This window comes from Gopherus evgoodei, chromosome 1 (genome assembly GCF_007399415.2).
Source record: "Gopherus evgoodei ecotype Sinaloan lineage chromosome 1, rGopEvg1_v1.p, whole genome shotgun sequence".
Taxonomy (NCBI): domain Eukaryota; kingdom Metazoa; phylum Chordata; order Testudines; family Testudinidae; genus Gopherus; species Gopherus evgoodei.
This window is the reverse complement of record NC_044322.1, coordinates 191343210-191358898: the sequence shown is the minus strand read 5'-3', so window position 1 is coordinate 191358898 and position 15689 is coordinate 191343210. Positions and strand designations below refer to the sequence as shown.

At 37.8% G+C, this 15689-nt stretch overlaps 1 protein-coding gene across 5 annotated transcripts in view; it reads left to right on the top strand.

Annotated features, from left to right (window-relative positions):
* Positions 1-12489, top strand: part of ARL6 (ADP ribosylation factor like GTPase 6) — a 33684-nt gene extending 21195 nt beyond the window's left edge. For 4 of the 5 annotated variants that reach the window (XM_030581488.1, XM_030581460.1, XM_030581469.1 and 1 more), the window contains exons 5-9: positions 1008-1102; positions 6340-6469; positions 7655-7710; positions 7825-7837; positions 11790-12489. In XM_030581488.1, the coding sequence (XP_030437348.1) occupies positions 1008-1102; positions 6340-6469; positions 7655-7710; positions 7825-7837; positions 11790-11826 (331 nt within the window). In that variant the 3' untranslated portion in view covers positions 11827-12489. The remainder of the gene's footprint in view (positions 1-1007; positions 1103-6339; positions 6470-7654; positions 7711-7824; positions 7838-11789) is intronic. The other variant, XM_030581497.1, reaches the window with a different exon arrangement.
* The last annotated feature ends 3200 nt before the right edge of the window (positions 12490-15689 follow it).

Here is a 15689-nt window from a genome sequence, read left to right as displayed (position 1 = left end):
ACTCTCGAATATTGTCCCTGTTAGAGTGTGTGTGTGTGTCTGTGCGAGAGAGACAGACAGACAGACATAGGAGAATCTTGTTTCTTTGTAAGTAAATATATGCTAAATTGTAACTTCACTATAGTACTATTGTACAAACCTGATGTTAACACTTCATTTTGGTAGTTTCAGATATGCTGGAACATTCACAACAAATATTAAGCATTTGCTTACACTTTATTTAGCTTTTTATGCAATACACACCTATAAGTGTGGGCCTAGTCATGCAATCTTAACTTGGCCAAATTTCCCACTCTCTTCAATAGCAGTGGTAGGTGATCAAGAACTGCAGGATTGGGTTGTATTGTGGAGATGAGAGGGGATGAACATACTGGTAGCTGACCTTCAAGGAAGATTAAGATGCAGAGAAAAAGATTACAAAAAATTCAGTAAAATGCAAAAATATTTATAGGGGTTTCTTGTATGCAGTTCAGAAATGCATTGATATACTGTTATAAACATTTTCAATTTTTCTTTATTAGAAAGCAAAAATAACTCTCAATATTAAGTCTACAAAGTCGCTAGTTGAATCGACTATGCATACTGAAAGTGTGTCTGCATTCTTCGAGATACTGATGGTTTAGACCATAGGTTCTCAAATCGTGGTCTGTGGACCAACAGTGGTCCATGAGCTCCATTCAGGTGGTCAGTGTATAGTTCCCTCTAAGGTGAGCGCCTGGACAACTGCACATGAGAGAATGAAGGGCCATCCATGTGGAGCCGCGCAGGCATGGCTGTGAAATTGATAGTTTTTATAGCAGAAAAGTTACATTGTTAACCAAAAGGCCAGATTTCAGAAACTGACCTCAACTCAAAGGTTTCTAGCAAAAATCTTCCCTGAGATTGTAGAAATAGCTAGACAGCTCTGCATGGGAAAGGAGTAAGGAAAATATTTTGAAAGGCTTTTGTTGGTAAAAATTTCTGAGGGAGCTTACAAATTTGCCTCTTTACTTTTCTATATTATGCAGAGAAGGCCAGGCCATTATTTTTGTCATTGATAGCAGTGATAAATTAAGAATGGTTGTGGCCAAAGAAGAACTTGACACCCTCCTGAATCATCCAGGTGAGAAAACTGTATTTTCCTACCATCTCCATATTATGTTGTATTGTTTTAAGCATAGAAACTCTTGTTGTTATAGACATTCTGCATTTTAAGTAAATTTCCCTCCGTTTTAGCCATTGATAGGAGCTAGAATAAAAGTAAAATGGAATTTGTATAACAAGCCAATATTTACTTCTGTTGAGGAGAACATCAAAACTTAGAACCTGATAAGATTCCTACTGTCCTCAGTAGAAGCTGGATTGGGCCTTTTTTGATCAAGGTGGAACAGAAGTTAATAGTTGCTTTGAGGGACAATAAATCATGCCATTTAAAAGCTTGGAGTTCATAGACAACATGTTTGTTTTCATCTGCAATGTCTGAAAAAAATTCCATTAAGACCATGAATTTCTAGAATATAACTTTTTGCTGTTTGGTTAATGCTGTACCAGACCTCAGTATTGGTCTCTGAAGAGGTAAAAACACTAGAAACTTATATTATGGCTTTGCAGCCAGAAGTAGTGATAGCTAAATGATGCCGCAATTTCAACTGTCTAAATAGGGAGGGAGATTCATGATTATTTTTAAGGTTACATTTTGAAATATGTTATGTGGGGGGTTTCCATATTTGTTCCCAGGGATATTGGAATTAAATCAGTTTACTCGCATAATATGGATGTTCTGACTAATCACGAGAACAAACCCTATGCAAGAAATTTAAAGTAAAACCGCTGTATAGCCTAATTTTAGTTTCCAGTCTGGCATATTCTAGCACTTCAGTGAGGTGTTGATTGCTGGATCTATTGCCCTGAAAAGTTGTAGGGTAGGATTCTGACAACATAAGGAGAAGTTGTTTACACACTACCTCTTAGTCAGAAACACAGTTACTGTGGAAACTAATGAAGATAAAAAAGATTCTGGGGGCATTATTGTTGTAAAAACAAAATATGTACAGCTTGGTCAACACGATTAGTGAGTTGATTAGTGTAAAAATGGTAGTTGGGTCTGAGAGAGCTGATTGGTGAAGAGGAGAGGACCCAAGGACAGACTCTGGTACAAAAAGGAGAGACAGAAAGAAAGAACAGTTAGCAGGAGTAGATGGAGGACAGTACCGCAACAGCCAAGAGAGCAAAATGTCAAGGAGGAGAGAGTGACCTGTAATACTGAAGGCTGCATAACGAGCAAGTTCACTGTACAAATGAATGTCACCTTGTTTCCAGGGATCAAGCTTGTGACCTTCTTCAAGGCACCATTTTCCCATTGGCCCAGGAAAGGGATATCTTGAATTTGTGTCTCATAGCATCATAAAACAAATGTAATAGAAAATTGTTTGTTTTGCTTTTGTGAATATCCATGGGACTGCTGAATTGGTTGATAATGCAAAGGTGTATGCAAGAGTAGTAGCAATCGTTCTAGCAGTCATCATAGAAATCATAGAAATGTAGGGCTGGAACAGAGCTCAAGAGGTTATCTAATCCATTTTCCCCATGCATGATTAAGTATACCTAGATCATCCTTGACAGCGGTGTTTCTCTAATATGTTAAAAACCTCTGAGTATGGAGATTCTACAAACTGCCTAGTAACTTGTTCCAGTGCTAAAACTCCTTTGCTGTAAACTAAGTGATTACTTCTTGCTGTACCCTCCGTGGACATGGAAAACAATTGATCACTAGCCTCTTTATAACAAGCTTTTGCATATTTAGAGACTATTATCATGTTCCCCCTCAACCTTCTCTTCTCTAGACTAAACATGCCCAATTCTTTCAACTTTTCCTCATAGGTCATGTTTTCCAAATCTCTAACTATTTCTGTAGCTCTCCTCTGGACTCTGTCCAGTGTATTCACATCTTTCTTAAAGTATGGTGTCCAAAACTGAACACTGTAGTCCAGCTGAGGCCTCAGAATAGCATTTGCTTTTTTCACAACAGCATTGCACTAACTCATATTCAACTTCAGACCCACCTATAATCCACAGTATTTTCTGCTGTACTGCTGCCTTGCTAGTTGTTCCCTATTTTGGCTATTTGTGCATTTGATTTTTCTTTACTAAGTGAAGTACTTTGCACTTTTGAATTTAATCTTGTTAATTTTACACCAATTCTCCAATTTATTAAGATAATTTAATTCTTCTCCTGCTTGCAGTCCCTCCCAGGTTGCTGTCCACATATTTTAAAAGTGTATTCTCCATTCCATCTTAGTTAATGAAAATACTGAATAAGTCCAGATCCAAGACAGATCCCTGTGGAACCCCAATTGATGTGTCCTTTCAATTTGACAGGAAACAATTTATAACTACTGAGTATGCTCTTTCAATCAGTTTTGCACCCACATTATAATAACTTCATCTAGTTTGCTTATGAGACTATCCTGTAGGACTGTGTCAAAAGCTTTACTGGGGTCCAGATATATCCTATCTACTGCCCCCTCCTCACCATTATGCTCATTATCCTGTCAAAGAAGGAAATTAAGGTGGTTTGGCATGGTTTGCTCTTGACAAATCAGTGTTGACTGTTACTTATCACCTTATCCTCTAGGTTTGACTATGCATGATTAAAGTAGTTTCAGATTTATTCAGTTAATACCTAGATTAGGCTAGTAATATGTACTGTGGCTGTTACTTGGAACAAAACCACTTCTTCCCACATGCCACTGCAGCAGTTGAGATCAATTGGTGCACTTGAGAATATGTCCCTAGATTTAAATGGAGACTGGTGTCTGGTGATCCCCTAAAAGGTGTCTAGAATTCAAAATCAATATCTCTTGAAGGTTTGGTAGAAGAGGGTTACATATCTTAGGATAAGGTATAAGTTCATGTCTTTTTTTTAAGGCTTTTGTCTGGAGCGGTTGGAGAGGAGAGGATGGTAAAGTCAGTGTCATTGTGATGTCTTTATTTTTGAGAGATGCATATTGGTGTGTGCCCTGAGATGACAGTAGCTGGCTGTGTTGTGAAAATGATAACATTTTTAAAGAAAAATAAATTACTATAATTGGACAACACATACTACAAATAGTGAGCGTTTTAATGACCATTGTTCTCAGTTATATTTTTATTAAACTTTATTCTACAGCAATTAGGATACTTGATGGTCTCTGAAGGTCGTTATCTTGCATAGATATCCACTCTTGGGTTACTTGACCTCCAGAACATGCTTCCAAGATATCTTCGAGTTTTCAGAAATCTCTTATATAAAATTCAAGGCATCGGGGTGAGAGGGACGATATCATGGCCTCCGACTATAACAGAGAAGCAGGCTTTAACTAGTAGCTACAGTGTTCAGATATTTGAAGGTGGCAGAGGAGAATTTCACAGAGGTGTTTTTATAGGTATGTTGTAGTTGTATAACTTTGTAGCAATATATAAAAAAAAAAAAAAAAGCTGATACTATAGAATGGAAGCAAAAGTTACAAAACCGTTTCAGCCCCAGTGTTTCACAAGTTCATAACTTTCTGAAAAAAAAACTAACAACTGGCTACTGTGTACATGCAGTAGAAAATATTAACACACAGGTATGCTTCTAGATAGACGTGAATACTCTTAAGTGTACACTTATCAGTGTATGATGTTGGCATCTTAAATGGGCTTTAACCCCATTCTCTTAAATAATAATAATAATACCAAACCAAACATACAATAACCCAAGAAATTATGAGTGGTAAACTGTTAATATAACACTAGCTTTGCACAGTTGAAATAAAAGATGGAAATAAAAATGTTAGGATTCCTACAATAACATTAATTTGGCCACTTTGCATGCATCTGATATCCCTATTCCTATATTTAATGTATCCATAGAATGCAACAGATGGGCAACATGTTTAACTTTATGTTGATGTAGAAACTTTAGCTTTTTCATTTCTTGACTGTTTAAGTGTGAAACCTAAAAGTTGCTTTAATTAAGCATAAATTGCATGTTCTCAGGTTTTTAATTTGCTAGAGGCTGTCTGAGGGGGGGAAAAGGTAGCTCCGAAGCTGGCACACAGTTTTAGTTACTGTTGCTTTTTGATGGGCCATCCTGATCTCTGAATGTGGGAGTTGTGGGGGGAGGAATGTAGTTTCCAGCCATTATGAAGAAAGGCTGAAGAGTTGTTTTTTTTAAAAAAAAACAAACAAACAAAAAAACAACCACCACCACAAGCCACTTCAGAATTATGAAGTTTACTTGTCAGCAAAGGAGACTGGTCTGTGGGTTCCAAGTGTAAACAACTAATGTAATGAGAGATGAGTTAGTAATCCTTTAAAGCATACATTTCTTTGAAAATCTCTAATATCTTAGTGGTGCTTGCTTCTCATTCCTCAGAGTTTAGGGAGAAGCTATACCTGAAGTTCTCACTACAAATTCTGATGGTTATGGGAAAAAAGTAGCATCTTCCTATCAAAATTTGGATGATATAGTCAGATGTAGTCTTCTTTATTTTCTCCCCTAATGCACCACCCTTTTCCTTGATAGCAACACAGGTATCCCATAGCTAGACTTGCTATTACCCAATTTTTTGTTATAGGCTAGAGCACTGGTGGACTTTTTCTTCCAATGACTCTTTAACATTCTATATTAGCCAGACAGACTTGAGCATTTTAATAGATGCTGAGTGTGTTCTCACTGCTTTGTCTGCATCTGTGGCATAAAGACATTTCTCCATATTCTTCTTGGGTGTATGTAAGTATGCCAAGAGCTAAGTTAATTGCCAATGTGCTGAGCTCCCTGCTCCAGTCTTGTGGTTCCTGCTGCTAGCTGAGATCTACTATTGGAAAAGAGGCCTTTGATCAAGCACAGGAGGGATGTGAGGGATTACCAAATACATGTTTTTTCTATCTTTGTAAGCTTTAGAGAAAGTAAAGGATTGAGAATAGTTCAATCTATCCTAATTCAGTTATGGTTGCAGGTATGAACTCTGAATTTTATCAATTTTGTGGCTATTTATACACCCTGTCCTTCACTAAATAGTGAAGATGTGGTGATTGGAAGCTATGATTTGATGCCTAAATATTCCTGTTTTTCACCAACAACCTAAACCTACAGCCATAAAGGTATTTGAGTTGGGGAGGGATTTCAAAACTTACCAGAAAATTTGTGAGCACTCCCAAAGCATGCGGCTGAGGCCATGTGACCCAACAGTGTGCGTCTTGGTAGGATACAACCTTCAAAGAACCACAATGACAGGTAAGCAGTATATCCACTTTTGTTGTTCACGTTTCATTACTTGCAAATGATGACAAGCATTACCAAATATTCTGGTATTCCTTGCTTTTGTTTATGCTTAGATATCAAACACCGTAGAATACCTATCTTGTTCTTTGCTAACAAGATGGACCTCAGGGATGCGGTATCATCTGTGAAAGTCTCTCAGTTACTGTCTTTAGAGAACATCAAAGATAAACCATGGCATATCTGGTAAAGTACTATTACCTCATCTTTTTTGTTGTTGTTTGAAATGTTCAACTTTTAGCTATTCCGTATCATTCACTATCCTATTACTTAAATGAGAGCAAACCAGATAAAACGCTGTAACTTTTCACTGGCATCTGAGTAGGTACAGGGCTTTGTATAATATTACTATGAAATCTGGTTGAAAGAAATACACCTCTACCTCTATATAACGCTGTCCTCGAGAGCCAAAAAATCTTCCTGATTTTATAGGTGAAACTGTGTTACATCGAACTTGATTTGATCTGCTGGAGTTCGCAGCCCTGCCCCCCCCAACCCCCCGAGCCCTGCTTTACCACGTTATATCCAAATTCATGTTCTATCGGGTGGCGTTATCTCAGGGTAGAGAGGAGTATTTAATTTGTAAAATAATGTAGAGTTGAGTTTGAAAAATTTACCAGAAATCTGCTAGTCAGAAACTGAATCAAAGTAGTTGCCCCCAGTGGAGTTTGAGGCTGTGTCCAAGTGGGAAGAACAACCCCGCTCACTGTTGCTGGGAAGTGGAATGGTGGTAGATTCTTACCAGAGAGCTGGTTGGTTTTCATGATTGGCTGGCCAATGCAACTGGGACTTAATAGCAGCTGTACTCGGCAAATCTACCCCTACATACTTCCACCCCGTGCAGACCTTCTCCTTCTTGCAGTCTGCTTCTATGCAAGCCTCTATGCACATGGAACAATGGCAAATGAGTGGTAAATGCACAAGAAAGGAAGAAGAAAACTGGCCGGGGGAACACACCATTGGAGGATTTTTTTGACGGCATTGTTTGCATTGTTCAGAGTTGCACTTTGTTTTATTACTGTTAGTCTGTAAGGTGCTACAGGACTCTTCGTTGCTTTTTACAGATCCAGACTAACACGGCTATGCCTCTGATACTGTTCTAGTATAATGCAGAGTGGAAAAAATATTTCAGAATAGTGTCCATCCAGAGAAACTATACTAGAATAGTTCTAGCGAAATAGTTAAATGTGCTCATGTAGGCATGGCCTACTTCTCGGGTAAAGAATAATATGCCTGACACTGGCACATGCTGCATTTGGAGATATTCTACTGTACTTACCACATAGTTCACAAAATTCAGATGTGATGACCACTTTTACTCAAACCAGTGTCTTTACATGGCTTTTATACTGTAGTCTCTTTTTATTTTAGTGCTAGTGATGCGCTTAAAGGAGAAGGGTTACAAGAAGGTGTAGATTGGCTCCAAGGTAGGTCAAATCTACTTCTATTATAATTTGATTTTATTTCCATTAGACTTTGTTTTCATTTTGTAAGTTTTCTTTCATTTCATTTGCCTTGTTTCTATCTATTTCTGCTCTCAGATCAAATCACACAGTGAGTACCAGTACCAAACCTGATATTTTATGCCTTTGAGTTTCATTTTTTTATTATGATTTTCTGCAGCAAGAGCCATTCCAGCAGAGGTGGTATTTCTTTTTTTAAAATTACATACATAAACCCAAAATATTCTTTGTAGAAAAGATAAACTATTACTAAAAATTAATGTATACTATTGGAAGTGGGGCTTGCAGTCTAAGAATGTCTTGCTTTCGGGAAGAGTACAATGTGCTCTTGAATCTTTCTTACATTGCACATGGTAACTTAATTATTTTCCTGGTTACCTTAGCTGTCATGCTCCAGTGTTCCATATTTCTTTTTTCTCCATATTTTATTATCCCTTTCAAGTGTTGAGTAAACAGGCTGAGCAATATATGAAGGTTTCTAGAAGAACTGGGAGCCCTAGTCCAGGTTAATCTTACAAGAGCAATCTTGAACACCAAATATTTCCTAACTGCATCATATGTGACTCTGTCCTCCACTCAAGCCGTGACATTTCAGGGTGATTGTGTTTCCACTGAAGTGAATGGCAGTCTTTATTGATTTCAGCAGAAGGATTGGGCCCTTGAGGAATAGCCATTTTTTATGGATGTCTGGAGGCGAGAGAAGGCTATTAAAATGTATTGTATGGTGTCATATACATTTATAATGATATGGAAGCTGAAAACATCTTAGGCCCTTGCTTCTGCATTTGTTGTTGGAGCTGTGGAACAGGTTTATTATGAACACTCTGAGTTGCAAAGGGACTCTGTCAATTTAAAAATCTAGTCACTTTCAAAAAATGAGTTAAAAGTACAGCTGGCCAACACATGGGTTTCCAGTTAATAGTAAAGTTAATGGGTTTGATATTTGGGTTCATTCCAAAATGGAATGAATCCAAGTTTTTGAACATTTTTCCATGAACTAGAAATCCTGAAAAAAAGTTAACAAAATGTCAATGTCAATTTTACCCTGCAGCTGCCAGGTCTCTCCCCATGGTCTGCAACTCAGGGGCAGCTCCCTAGGAGTCCAGAAGCCGTGGGGGTTCTGGCCAAGGAAAGTCCACATGGTACATTTGCCCTCGAACAGCCCATTAAAGGACTTCCTGGCTCATTGGCAAGTATCTTAGAAATTGGCCTTGGCTACACTGGTGCTTTACAGCGCTGCAACTTTCTCTTTCAGGGGTGTGAAAAAAACACACCCCTGAGCGCAGCAAGTTACAGTGCTGTAAAGCACCAGTATAAACAGTGCCCCAGCGCTGGGAGCGTGGCTCCCAGCGCTGCAAGCTAATCCCCACGGGGAGGTGGAGTACCTGCAGTGCTGGGAGAGCTGTCTCCCAGCGCTGGTGCCGCGACCACACTCGCACTTCTAAGCGCTCCCGCGGCAGCGCTTTGGAGTTTTGAGTGTAGCCAAGCCCTAAGGGTATGTCTAAACTGTGGTTAAAAACCCTGTGGCACCAAGTCTCAGAGCCTGGGTCAGCTGACTATAAAATTCTAGTGTAGACATTCAAGCTCAGGCTGGAAGCTGCCTCTGAGACCTACTCCGCTTGCAAGGAGATCTTTTATTGTAGTATAGACACATCCTGAGAGCAATACTTCCTAAAGTACCTATCTTGGGTGTTGTGAGGATTGATTATTTAATTTATGTGTTAATGTTTATGCAATCTTTGGAAGATGTTAAGCACTGTAACTGTAAAATATTAAATCCTTCTATGACTAATTATTAAAAGAAGTGCACTACTTTCTTCTTGTTTGGGACAAGGATTAAAGAATGGAAGACAGTGATACATTTACATTATACTGATCATAGCACATGCAGCAGTCTCATAATTACATAAACTGTATGAGATGTTTATGTAATGATTTTAATGTTTTTCGTGCAGTCTGTGTACTAATGTGAGTTTTTATAGTGCTTAGCACAATGAGGCCCTGATTTTGTTTGAGTCCTTGAGTGCTACTGCTAAACAAATAGTAACAAATCCTACATTTAGGTTAGTAGGATCACTTGAATTTCCCTCAGTCTAATGCATACTTCTGAAATTAGGAGTTCATTAATTATTATAACATAATTTAAAATAACTTGGTTTAAATCTAATTGGGAACAAGTCAATATTTGTGCAAGGCCTTCTATAAGAAACTGTGTAATTTGCTTCCCACCTCCATTTTGGTGTTCTGTTCTGAGCAAGCCACTAGATGTCAGTAATGATCCAAAGTCCATTACAGCTAAAGTAAATGTTGATCTTAATTCAAACTGCAGTAAATACTGCTTTTAATCAGGTGCTATATTTTGCATTATCTCCATTTATTCACAAGTACTAGAGAGCTTTGTCTATTCAGGTCTCATCTGGTGACTTGAGTGACATAGGGTTTTTTTAACTATTTTGCTTCCTCTGCGTGTTGATGATGAGCTGTGGAACAGATGTGAGTGAAGGAATTACTTACCTATCTCTGTTCAGTAGCATTTTGAGGAAGGGGGAACAATTCCCCAAAAATAACATTTATGGGAGGGTGTTCTGTTCTCCCACAAAAGGGCGGGGTGCACCTTACCCATCACACAGTTTGTTTTTTTTCCAGAGGCACTTACTATGAGTTTCCTATTCTCCTACATCCTCCTATTCTCCCACATCCTATCACAAAAGGCAGCTTGCAACTCAGCAGTTTTTCCTGACTTCTTGACCTGACCTGAAAGTCTCCATATTGTCTCAACTTCTTTTGATTCCTCTTGTCTTCGTGAGGAATCCTGCAGGTGGCAACAGCCCAGATTTGGAAGTGATGCTCCAGGACACACTTTCAGGCTGTTGTTTACATGAATCTGAAGTGCCAGCCAGAGATGCTTTCCTGGCAAAACCTATTCTGGATCAAAATTAAAGATTAAAAATGGACACAGTCAGCTCTTGGAGCAGGGACTGGAAGATGCATTTAAAAATAACACATTTAATTGAAAAGAGAAATCATTATAGCAGTTACTTCTGCTGCAGTTAATTTTGAAAAAATTTCTATTATAGACCCTGGCTTTTTTCAGATTGTCAGAAAATTATGAAATACTCACTTCGGGGACTGAAATTTTCCATCCGTGTTCTTTACCCAAACGTTGAGACTGATTTCTCATCCTCATTCTACTCCACAAAATAAAATAGCATGACTAAATACAGATGCCAATTCTGAGTTGAGAGGGTAAAAAAATACTTTTTTTCTTTATGAAAACCTTTTTTTTTTTTTCTTTTTAAACCAGACTAGAACAACCCACCACCTCAAATTTGGCACGTGTACTTGGTGTGAACCTAGTCATCGTTGAGGAGTAGGTTATTGCCATGTATCTAGAAAAATATTTAATTTATTGAAGTTATAATTGGAACATTTACTTTGCACCTACATTCCATTTCTCCATGAGTGAATTAAGTACACATTGAAACGTTGCCAAGAAGTGGCATTGGGCAACGGAAATATGGTCAGCAGTGGGAAGCTGCATTTTCATGTGAATGGCAATAATAGCTCTGTAAGACTGAAGTTGAGTCCTATAGTTTATAAGTTGTTCAGGAACTAAGCTTTTGTGAAGCTCAGTTACATAGTGGTCCAGAACTTGAGTATAACCAGAGTTGGAATGCATACTCGTGTAACTTTCTGTCTATGTTGTTGCCCTGATCCAGGCAGTCACATAACGTGTGTAAAAGAATAAAATAATTTTGTGGTAGGTTTTTTTTCGGTTCAAATGACAGTTCTGGCAGAAATTGCTTAATCGGAGAGGAATCTCAGCAGTAGACCTGCTAGGGTGCAAGCTGAAGATGCAAACTGCAGTTTTTTCCTGGTTATGACTACATGTACACACACGTACAACAAATGATATTGTAATTTTGTAATCTAAATATATTGGTTTTCTTTAGGGGCGACGGTTTCACTAAGTACAGTGTACTAAAGCTAGAATTTTTAAAGTGAGGCTGACTTTTTGTTATTTTTGTTGTTGTTGTTACCAGATCAGGTCCAAGCAATGAAGACATGAGAGGCCAGTAAGATAAAAGACCTGTCATACATTAACTTTGGCAGTAGATGGTACAAGCCCCCTGGAACAGGAAGGAAGACCTAAAACAAAAACTCCTAAATACAGTTGTTTTCTTTCATTATCTTTTACAAGGGCTCAAGAGGAGTAAGCTTTTTAGAAAATGTAGTGCCTCAGGTATGTACATACATCAGTTAAATTAAATCTTTGCGAAGTCTTGAGAAAATACTAAAATTTACATACTTAAGTAAGCATCTGCAGTTATTAAAGTTTTATTGTGAAATACAATGTAAGCATATAATACGTCATTTAAATATCCAGATTTTCAAAGTTACTAATGATTTCTGTGTGCCTGCATAATTTTTTGGGAGTCCAAACTTGAGATAGCTCTTAAATAAGACGTTTTCAGAATGTGGATGTGCAGCAGTTCTTGAAAAGTCGGTTCCCATAAGGTGTCTCAAGAAGGACACTCAAAATCAGTAGTCACTTCTGAAAATCTTGTCCCCTGGTTTTAGCTTTTTAAAGTATTTTTGTAACGTAGGTTAAAATGTGGTATGTGTTTTGTTATAAATGATTGCAGATGTTTTTAAGGAATTGCTCATATTGTAATGTATGGTTATATTGTAATGTAACAGCTGTACACACAGTCCTATCAATAAAATATAAGATGTACAACATGTTGTTTTAAGCTGAATTGTGTTTCAGTCATGGCCTTTTGATGGTGCTCAGTTTTGGATTGTTAAAATTTAATCTAAAATTTCATTTTAATTGTTTCTTATTCACTGAGAATAAGAGAACAGAATGCTGTAATAGAATCAAACTTCCTTTGCATAAAACGGTTAGAATTATTTCTCTTTGCTAAACTTTCATATGAGCTATACCTTTATGCCTGGCACTTCAGAAAAGATCATTTAAACATGCATTTTGAAAATGCAGTTTGTCCAGTCTACTAGCACATTATTCTCTTCCTATTGTCATATAAAGTATCTTTTGATGTATCTAATGTGGTAGTCTAAACTGTTTAGCATTAAGTCCTTGCAGCAAACTAGCTGAATGGAAAAACTCCCCAGATAGCAATTTAAGTTGATCTGCTCATGCCTGGGAAATAGATTTTATAATTCTACTAGGTTTTTCTCTGCAGGAATAAAAAATCCAGAATTGTGGAAGGAGGGCACAATATTTCGTGCTATTGGAATGTATTGGTTGTAGTAATGGAGTGAATGGCTAAATGATGAGGGAATGTCAGCACTGAATTCTTACGACAGATTCCGTTCACACACACACTCCCTCCCCATTTTCATTTAAAATAATATGCAAACCTAGTAAAAGTGCTTCTCTGGGAGATGAAAAGTCACCATTTACAGAGAAATTTTTGGAGCAAAGAGAACTGAATGATATAGTGGAATAGCTTCATATATTTTCAGTTAATTAAACAGTTATGTGGAAACTAGTACTAGCTCAACTTGTTCATTACATGCAACTAAATATTCATATAAAAATGTTCTTATTACAAGACAAAGCTGTAAATATTCACTCCTGATACTGCCTCTTGTCCAGACAGTACCTATCCTTCATGCCCTGTCTCCATGGCATCAGATGTTACTGAGGGTATGTCTCCAAAACAAATTCATGTCACCAAGTCTCAGAGATTGGGTCAGCTGAGTTGGGCTTGTGGGAATTGGGCTGAAGAGCTAAAAATGGCAGTGTAGATGTTTTGGCAAAGGCTAGAGCCCGGGGTCTGAGACCCTCAAGGGTATGAATACTGTCTGCTGTATATAACCAACTTGTTTTGCATCGAGGTACTATGTGGATAAAAAAGAAAAAGCACTCAGTGGGGATGTAATTTTTTTGGATTACCTATTTTTTTAATAAAATAGTCTTGATAGGTTGAAGTTTTGTAGTTGTAACTAAACATAACATTAAGGGCAAAGTTATACCTAATGCTGAAAGAAAGTATTTTATCGTTTAACTAGGTATGTGACTTTCTTGCTTAAAACGTGTCTTGAGTTTAGACCTTGATGTTCCACTTCTTGGATAATGACTACTCCTTGAAGTACTAAAATTTACTTTCTGTAATTGGATTGCATTTTCTCTGCTGTGGGAATCTGCTGCTCATCAGTCTTGGAACTTCTGATTTTTTTTTCCCCAAAACTCTCAGTTAAAGGCAAACTGTTACTGCTTTCTCTCTCTCCAGTGCAGTTTGCCTTGTGAACTGCATTGATACTGCTCCCCAGTCTTCTGCCTTTATGCTCAGATGCAGATGTTTTTTGCAGCAGCACATTGAGGGCTCTTTTCTTTTAACCTTTCTTGCCATCTTTTCCTCCTTCCAGATTGGTCTTAATCTGTAGGGAGAGGTTTTCAGGAGAGCAAGAGCGGGGACTCCCTTTTCCTAGTGATTTATTCCCCAGGCATTTCAACCATTGAGAGGCCCTTTTGGCAACGTCTAAAGACTTCTATTCTTGTGTTTGGTGCCAAGCACTGACACTTTGGATGTAAGCTGCACAGCTCCAGAAAGAATTAATGCCAATACGATAGGATTAGGAATTACTGCATTCAAATACCTCCTTGTATTAAGTTAGTTTTTTATGTGGAAGGTCTGTCACTCTTTCTCCAATGTTCTAAAATTTTGGCCTCTTGTAGGCTGCCATCCTACTGAAGACCTAGTTCATGTGTATATGACTTTAGAGAGTTGATCCTTTTATGAAAGCTGTTCCTGTTTTCTAATGGCTTTTACATTAGTTTGTCAGCTCTATATAAATATATTTTAGTTACAAAAATGATAAAACAATGTATAATTTTTAATGATGATTTTTCTCTGTCTTTGCCATGGGGAAAGATTTTAATATTTCAGAACAAAGTGGCAACCCCATACTACTTTGATTTTTTTCATCTAGAATTTAAGGAATTCATTATTTTGAGCAGATGTGTGTTAAGAATAAATGTAAATGACATTGTTTACTATAACTATGTCACACGCAACATGGAAATGCTGATGACAGATTCTAGGCTGGCTATCTTGGAGCAAAAGTTAACTGTTAAATGCATTAATATGTCTTCAAAGAAAAAATCACTAGGGCACTGACCCATAAATTACATATTCATTTCCAGCAGGCTTTAATTCCTGGAAGGTTTTCATTGCTAAGTGGACTAGAGATTTATGGGGGGGGTGAAGGTGTCCTACTTTCTGCCCTCCATTGAGAATAAGCACATAGTGAGATATGAAGTGAGTAGTGAGTTATCATATTCTACTCTTATTTTCACAGGTGTAAATCCAGAGCAATTCAACTGAAGGGGCTACTTAAGGTTTATACTGTTGTAACAGAGCAAAATTTGTCCCAAGGACTGTAAATCACACCATTCTTTCCCGTGTCTATGCAAAATGTTGCTGTTGTACTCTTCTCCAAAGATTGATGGCCTGTCAGTCTTTCACTGCTGACAAAACACTAACAACCTTACTTTATAATGCCAAATAACTAGAATGTGTTGTACCATGAAACTCTTAGCGTGTATATGTTTAATGCTTGTGAAAGATGTCAGACTAGCAGGAGGTAATAACTCATGTACCAGATTACCAAAAAACCCAACCTGTTTTAAAATTTTGATATATCCCAATTTTTATTGAAAATCCTGCATTTTGACTGGGTTTTAAGCCATTAGTTGTAGAGGTGCAGTGATCTGCTTGGGGGCATGGATCAGCATTCAGTGGCTGGGCCGGGGAAGGTAATGATCCAACCAGCGGACCAAATTCGGTGGTGAATCCTAGTCACATGCTACCTGAGGCAAGTTGCGCATATGCTAAGAAGATTCATCCGCTATGTGATATAGTAAGCCTGATTGGGGGTGTTGTGCGTAGATGATATTATGGCTACTGCCTAAT